The sequence below is a fragment of the Palaemon carinicauda genome, chromosome 5 (assembly GCF_036898095.1).
Source record: "Palaemon carinicauda isolate YSFRI2023 chromosome 5, ASM3689809v2, whole genome shotgun sequence".
Taxonomy (NCBI): Eukaryota; Metazoa; Arthropoda; class Malacostraca; order Decapoda; family Palaemonidae; genus Palaemon; species Palaemon carinicauda.
Genome location: NC_090729.1, coordinates 90,518,800 through 90,527,390, shown reverse-complemented (window position 1 = coordinate 90,527,390; position 8,591 = coordinate 90,518,800). Strand labels below are relative to the sequence as shown.

General features: G+C 41.1%; 1 protein-coding gene across 1 annotated transcript; it reads right to left on the bottom strand.

Moving 5' to 3' along the window:
• Positions 1–786: 786 nt before the first annotated feature.
• On the bottom strand, positions 787–1,422 carry LOC137641023 (uncharacterized). The gene has a single exon (XM_068373472.1). The coding sequence runs from the start codon at positions 1,420–1,422 to the stop codon at positions 787–789; it is 636 nt and encodes a 211-aa protein (XP_068229573.1).
• Between the last annotated feature and the right edge of the window lie 7,169 nt (positions 1,423–8,591).

Sequence of the window (8,591 nt, the reverse complement as noted above, 5' to 3'; positions counted from 1 at the left end):
GACCGTTTTATCAGACGATAGTTGTGTTATCAGTATGCCATTAGTGCAGCTCCGTGGACGAGTTAACGAGCTCAGATCATAAATTAGAATTGCTAGTTATGTGGTGATTGTAAATTTAATTGTCATTGTGTGTAATGTTGTGTTTGTGTGGGATCACAAAGTTCCCAATGTATTGGGAGACCCTTCTCAGTTTTTTTTATTTAAGGAAATTTTTTCTTTTTAAAGTTAGCTTATTTTGTTGTTAATTTCATGAAGCATCAATTTTTATGGGATTATCAAAATTTTGATTACACAAAATATCTCTGATGATATTTTCATGCTGATAGTATATACAGCAGGTTAAGACATACTCGGCAACAGTTGATTCCTTTAATGTTCAAGAGATGAGTACAGATCAAGGGATGAGCAAGTACTGTCCTAGTTACTGTGTCCTTGCCCGAACTCCGTGTAAAGAGATACACATATTCGGGAAAACATATCGTACATTAGGTTGAATTCCTACACCTCCCCTTTAAGATCAAAGCTCCAGTAAACATAGTATATTCAAAACATAAGCATTAATTTCTCCTTTTAGTTGCAAAAATTAATAGATCTGGTAAAGGTAATAACAAATATAGCAAAATGAATTCAGCTATAATAGGTAGTCTTTCGGACACAGCGCTGAAACATACATAAATGGTAAACGTGAGAAGAGGAACACTTATTAAACACAAATAATCTGGATTAAAATATATGCACAAAAATTGACATGTTTAGGGGATATTTATTAAACACAACTAAAACAAATTACTCTGTGATATAATCATTATACCATTGCGGAGGACGACGTACCCTAGTACTACTTCTCTCCTGGGTGGGTACTGGGTGAGTCTCCTCTGAGGTGGTGGGAGTAGGTTCCCCCTGAGGTGGTGAGGGTGGTAGGGATCTCAAATGCTTACGATTTCTTGTCGAAATTCTCCCGCTCATATCCAACTTTAGGCAATATTGGCGGTATCTATTCTTTTCAATAACCACCCTGCTTCTATTCCAGGCTTGTGTGGTCACATCTTGGATGGCTACCCTCTCACCTATTTGTAGGGGGGAGAGATCCTTGGCTTTTTCTGTATACTTAGATGATATTCGTTGCTCAATAACACTTGTTTCTTTCTCTCTTACGAACAAGGTTTCTGACCAATGCTTGGTGACAAAATGATGACTTTTTAGCATTGGCACCGACTCTCGAAGTTGGCGACCCATGGCCAGCTGTGCAGGAGACTTATCAATACCATATAATGGTGTATTTCTATACTGCAATATTGCCTGAGCTACTTTATCATTGTCTACCCCTCCATTAGGTAAAGTATTGCCCAATAACGTTCGTCTGGTGGTACGCACAGCAGCTTCTGCCCGCCCATTGTACTCGGGGTAGTGAGCAGACGACATTCTCATAGATACCCCCCCCCCCCCTACCGAAGAAATGTCTCATTTACATGCGCGTTAAATTCGTGCACTCATCCACGGATATTTCTTCAGGTGCTCCCCACTGCATAAAATATCTTCTAAAAACTGGGATCAATCTCGCGGATGTAGTTCCGTTAGCGAAGAAATAAATTTCCATCCATCCAGTCAGTCGATTGGCGTATACCATATACTGCCTCCCTGCTACTTGGAATAAATCAGCAATAGCTCTCTGAAACAGATATTTGGGAGGGGGAGCAAATATAATACTTTCCCTTTGTTGCAAAGGTGCCACAACGTTGCAATCATGACACCGTGTCATGTAATTTGCTAGGTCACCTTCAATCCCAGGCCAATAAACCGCCTGTCGTGCTCTTCGGATCATAGAGTCAGTTGATTGATGACCTGAATGTAGATTGGTTGCAATGTGTAAATGTAATACCTACGGAACTACCAGACTAATATGCCCCTCGTCATATGCATACATGACTAATCCTTCAATGACACTCAGTTTATCACATACATTGAAAAAAGGTTTTAGGCAAGGCTCCACTTGAGACCTTGATGACGGCCAACCGCCTTCGTTGACACGTTGCTGCAATAGTGAATAATCAGGATCCTTGTCTGCCTCCCCCCTTATGGTGTTCCAGTCCATAGTAATGACGTCATCCGCCAGTGATGACGTCATGGAGGCAATACAAACTTTGTTCATAAGTTCTTCCTATTCTTCGTCTTTGACGGTAGTTTCACTACGAATCACTGGGTATCTTGATAATGTATCGGCTGCCGAATACTTCTTTCCTGGTATATATTTCACGGTAAAACTATATTGCATAGTTTTCTCCTTCAACCTTAGTAGTCTCGGGTTTGCAATGTCTTTCAGGCTCCTATCCCCAAAGAGTTTTACCAAAGGTCTATGGTCCGTGATTAAAATGAAATTCGGGCATCCCAATGAAAACAACCTTGATTTCTTAAGGCACCAAACTACTGAAGCCGCTTCCCCTTCAATGACGGCATAGCCGGCCTCCGCCAGGTGCCTGCTGCCACATAATGCCAGTTTCCATCCCACCTTACAAAAAAAGGGGCATTGAGATCCTTGCAATTGCAATATTGTTGCAATATAACAAACCCCATTCCTTCTCTGCACCAATCAATAACAACAGCAGTGCGCCTTGCCTTATCATAATATGTCAGTCCGTCGCCCAACATCTTGCAAATACTGTCCCAGGCTGCAACAAAACTATTTTGGAGGCATTGGTCCCAATAAACTTTCCGATGAGGGGATTTCTTGAGAAGATCCCTGAATGGTTCCATTACTGGTGCTGCAGCCATGAAAGGTGCAATTTGGTTCACGAGCCCAACCCAAGATCTTATATCCATGATTATAGGGCTTGCAGGCATGGGGAAGTTCTTAATGGCACTCATACGCTCATTAGAAGATCTATAATTATCCTAATCTAGTTCATACCCCACAAACTCTAACTGTCTTTGACAAAATAGGAATTTATCCGGATTTAGCGTAATCCCATTATCTCCACATAATTGCAAAATATCAAAAGTATGCCAAAAGGCTTCCTCACCACTGTCGTCATATAACAACACATCATCTATGCAATTGTACTTTCTATGTACATCAATAATGAAGTCATCGAATCTTTTCGTGTATGCATCGGGGGCTGAGCAATAACCCATAGGTGTTCGACAATACTGGTATCTCCCCCATGGTGTACTAAACGTGTCAACTGTCGGCTTTCCTCATCTAATAGCACCTGATGGAATCCGGCATAGGCATCAACTACAGTTTTATATGTACGAATTGGCACAACCGAGACCATGTCCCAAGGAGCACATGTGTGATGCGCTTCTCGTTTACAATTCTTATTAAGCTCTTGATAATCCGTGGCCCTTTGTGGTTTACCATTTTTCTTTGTTACTACTCCCATCCTAGCACACCAGTCTGTAGCTGTACCAGCAGGGACCTCCCTAATTACCCCTAATTTGACATTTTCCTCGTGTACGACATGCATAGAGGATGGCACCTTCCCACAGGTGAATGTGGTGAGGGGCTCCTTTCATCCTCGGCAAAGATGATGAAACGTTAAAAGTAGTCTTCGCAAAACGTTGCAGTAGCCAGTCCCTCAGTCTAGGGAAATTTTCCTCCGTGGGAGCGCATGGCATCTCGTGCTCACGACCAACATCCCCTACGCGTGTGCGAACGTCTTCTTCAGGCGTCTGGCGGGGGTTAGTCGACACAGAGAATTTCTGAGTGATGTCATGCACTGTAGCAACAGTATGATGGGGAAACTTTGCATGTACTAGGACTAGTGATTTACACACTCCCAAAGACATAAAAATGAGTAGCACCTTGTAAAACAAAAACACTAGTGCTCACTGATTTATCCCCCAATTCTATTAGCATATCAACAGTCCAGTATATTTTTAATGACTTCTCCCCTATGTGATTTACAATTGCATTACAGTGAGAGAGGTTAGGTACCTTCAAACCCAATTTTGATAACAAATCTACCCCTACTATGCACACTTCTGCCCCAGTGTCTGGAACAGCCTCAACAACGACACTCACATGAAAACTCATGCTTAATCTTTATTTTCACCATCGGCAGTTTCCCCACTGCCGCACATAGGCCTACCTACCGATTATCCGCAGGTGGATAACCAACAGTGCATGATGTCACAGACGCAACCAGAATAGGCGCTGTTTTGGCGGGCTCTTGTGTCCCTTGATGACAGAATTTAGCAAAGTGCCCCATTAATACCACACTGAAAACAGTTAACATTATCAGCAGGACATTTTCCCTGCCAATGAGAAGGACCACCACACTTTTTACACTTGGTATCTGACTTACTGCTACTAGTAGGCTTCGAACTACCATGGCCACGGCCGCATCGCTTGTCACTATTGTTAGACCTGTAGCTAGCAATAACTTTACTTTCACATTCTAACCCACTTTCTACTAGGCCTAAGCCTATCTCATGCCTTTCTACCAAATTAGCCAGGTTTGCTCTTCCACGAGTGCTAATGCTATCCTTTTCTGTGGATTCATAAATTTCACATTTGCGTAACAATTTCTGCACAGTATTGAAATTTTCATGATAATGTAGGATTTCTTGCTTAAGTCCCACAATGCTTAAACCACTTGTTATCCGCTGAACTAACACAAAATCATTCAGATCAGCTCGGCAGTAAGTACATTTAAACCCACACTCTAAGGCAAATTGTTGGCACCTGTGCACAAAGGATTTCGAGGTTTCTTGATCGTCTTGTTGCGCTGAGAAAAACTTGTCCCATGCCACTGCCTTATTAACAGACTTCGTCGTAATCTCCTTCAGTTTGTCAATTGCTTCAGAGGCCGTTAATGAGTTCCACTGAGCCTCTGAGTGCATTGCATTCTCTCCTGAAATGTTTTCTAAGGACAGCCAATCACTCATAGAGCGACACCATTCTCGAAAACTACTTTGTGTCATCTCATAGCTACACTTATCAGGGCACATCGCCCTAACACCTGCCGAGGCTGATTCCATGTGGTCTTCCTTGTGCCATGAGGCCAACCAAAGCCTGTAACAAGTCCTGTCCCTCGTTGCGCCAGCGTGCCGGTGTTGCATTCCTGCTTGCAGTTCCCCTGAGGGAACGTCTTGCTCTGCACCTGGGTGTATTGTGATGGCCTTGTCTTAGCATCTTGAAGGTCCTGCTTTGGAAAGAGAATCACTGTGCTTAAGACATACTCGGCAATAGTTAATTCCTTTAATGTTCAAGAGATGAAGACAGATCAAGGGATGAGCGAGTACTGTCCTAGTGTCCTTGCCCGAACTCTGTGCAAAGAGATACACATAACAGGGAAAACATATCGTACATTAGGTTGAACATTCCTATATAGTAGTACTTTTTAATTCGACCGTGTCAGATTGAGAAAAGGCATATTTACATAAAATAGTTTGTTTCCATATTTATGATGGCAATAGAGAGGATAATGAAATCAGAAAACAAAATGATAATACAAGAACTGAATAAATGACAGGAGAAGTAGGCTTTGGTAATGTTTAACACTATATCAGCAAGATGACACTGTTAGAACAATGCATGTGATATAAAAATGCAATTACCAGGATCTCAATATACCAGACATTTCTAGATATTTAAAAGAACCGGTAAAAAGTATGAATGAGAATTTCAACAAATAGCATTTATGACGACTAACTTTAAATCTACTTAATGAAAAGTCAAACATTCAAATTGGTAAGAATTATGACAAATAAGTTATTTGCCAAAAATAATCCTATTCATTAGAGGCATTCATGGCATCCCACAGAATTTTAAACTGATAATTTATGTAACATATATATATATATATATATATATATATATATATATATATATATATATATATATGATCTTCTCCTCCTAAGCCTATTGTCGCAAAGGGCCTCAGTTAGGCTTCGGCCACACTGCACGCGATGAGCGTCGAGGTAGAGGCATGACTTGGGCGCCAGGCCAGCGACAAAATGTTATTTGGCCACACCGGAACCGCCTGTGAAGAATTTTCTTCACTCTTCTTCTTCCAATCTTATTTTTAACTCTCTTCTACTAATACTGTAGCTACCCCCTTAAACTTTCTCTCCTACATTCAATTTTCTTTAACGAAACATAGGGATGACTATTCTAAACTAAAACTTGTTGACAGTGGCGCACGCCAGGCTCGTGACGTCACAGCGTAGATACGCACAACAGAGGGTTTTAGCAGTAACCCCGGCGTATGTTGGTTCTTCCGTTAACTACATGGGTCGAGATTAAATTCCTAAACTGAATTTTGATACAAATTTCAATACTGCTGAATTAATGCATCTTTTATTTCTCAATACCAATTAAGGTTTGTTAATTTTAAGATGTATGCCCATCGCACCAGCCCGTTGCTAATTAATCATTTAAAATATTATTTTTTAGCAAGCCAGAATAGGTAGGATTATTGTATATATAAACCCCCTTCGAGCAGCAAGATTTCTCTAAAGTATTTAGTACAAAATCCTGCCTCCTCTGCACTCCTTGCAACAATATATTGCCCTGTCCTGAAGTCCCGATATGGCACCCCCAATGGATTACCGCGCGCATCATGACCGTCACTTGTTTGGCAAGGTGAAGCCAGGTGATCTCCTCGACCTTAGTGTCGACCCATTCGTTCTGAAGCCACCCTGGCCTACTGACCTGCCTGGTCAGTGAACCTGTGCACCTCTGGCTCACCCCCTCTCCAAAAACGTGACTCACCAAAGAGTCCTGTGGCTGCCGGCTGGAGACAGTGAAGGAGTGGAACCTGGGAACCATATTACCACAAAAAAAAGGATTCTTGGGGTGGGCCAGAAAAGAGTGCAAAGTGCAACCAGGTCAACAGCTATCACGGGCATAGGACTAATCTTCAAAGGAGTGCAGGTACTACTACAAATGGCCATAGTTATTCCCCCATTTTTTAGCTTAGACTAATTTTAACTTGATAGGGAACCTGGCTAATTACAATATTCGGACTGTGTGCGGTGGGATTGTGTGTAAATATTTTTCCGTTATTATTTCTTGCTTGGAGACTACCACAGTCTCTGGGTCACATGGGCCACGTGTCCGACCCCATTTTGATTATTAATTATTGTAGACCACGTGTCTAAACCATTTTTCATTATTTCAATTTGCATTTCTTTTGATATTTTTGTCTTTGTTAAGATGTCCGTTTCTTTTGATGTAAATTTGTGAATAAATCAATATTAGGTTAATTAAACCTTCTTAGTATTTTTGCTCCCTCATTTATTTAATGTTTAAACTGGGAATATTTGAAGAGTAAACCTATAGGTGGTAACGGCGAGGAACTTTGCATTAATATATTTGCTTCGAAGGTAAAGATCCTTATCTTTAAACTTTTAAACTACTTTACATCACTGCTCCCATTTTGGATTTTGTCTAATTACATTAACGTAAAATACCTGTCCAGCATCTCATTAGGGTGGCTGGGACGGAGTCGGAACAGAGCCTGAGAATGAGATGACTATAGACCTGACAAAGCTAGAGTAGGCCATAAATTACTTATATATTCTACGTGTGGAGTTCTCCGGCCTCTGGACAGTAAATTTCCCCCTTTTGTATTTAAGAGTGAAGGTTAGTAAATTGTGACAGTAAAGTATTAACAGGGCGTTTGTGCCCCGAGAGTAAGTGCTCATTATCCTCCCCTGTTGAACTTTATGTAACTGTCATAAGGAGACTTTCCCGGACTAAGTTCCCACTCAGAACATGAAAAATTCTCCACACGAGTGGTCCTTCGAACCGGATCTTTTACCTTTGACTTGTGAAGCATTAACGTAATTAATCAGCTTGATTAAGCATATAGTAACTCGCTATATCACTTACCCACACACACACAGCCAGTTTGTCGAATGTGTAATGCCCAGACTTTAATTGGGAAGAGAAATTTGCAATCATTATGATGTTTTTGTATCGACCACGTGTTTAAGGAAAGAGCTACGTAGCCAGGTTAATTTGTTGCTTGAATGTTCTCTACAGAAAGACTAGAATTTGTCGTAGGAACTTCGCTTTGTCTCGGATCCATTCACCCACGTGTTGTGGCGGAATCCACTTATACCAGATAGTTCTAAGCTACTTGAACTAAGGTTTTGTTGTTCAGACGCCCGTGTTTACTGCTCAGCTAGAGCGCCGGTGTACTTGTTCTGTCAACTAATTTTGCTAAATAAGCATCTAATTTGTAACATTTTGTACCTTGGTCTACCTTCCTTTGTGTCGTTTACCTTCCCTAACCAACCTTAACTTTTCTAACTAACGATTCCCGTATACCTAGCACATGTCCTTGTCCTACAGAGCAAATTGGCGCAACATAATTTTAAGTGTTCTTACGAGTAACGTAGAAACTTAACACCAAGTCCGTTTCATTCCACGTGTTTGTTCCGAGATGGTGGATCTTGTTTACAGCCCAAACTAAGGGTGCGTAATTGTTTTCTACCGTAAGTAAATTACTGCGTGTAGTGCATTTAATTTCCTTTAGCGATGATATTTTTGTTTTACCTCCGCGTGAGGGAAATTTTATATTTGTTTAGCCTCCATGAGATTGCACTTTAAAGTCGTTGCCTTGTGCGCCTATCTACATTTT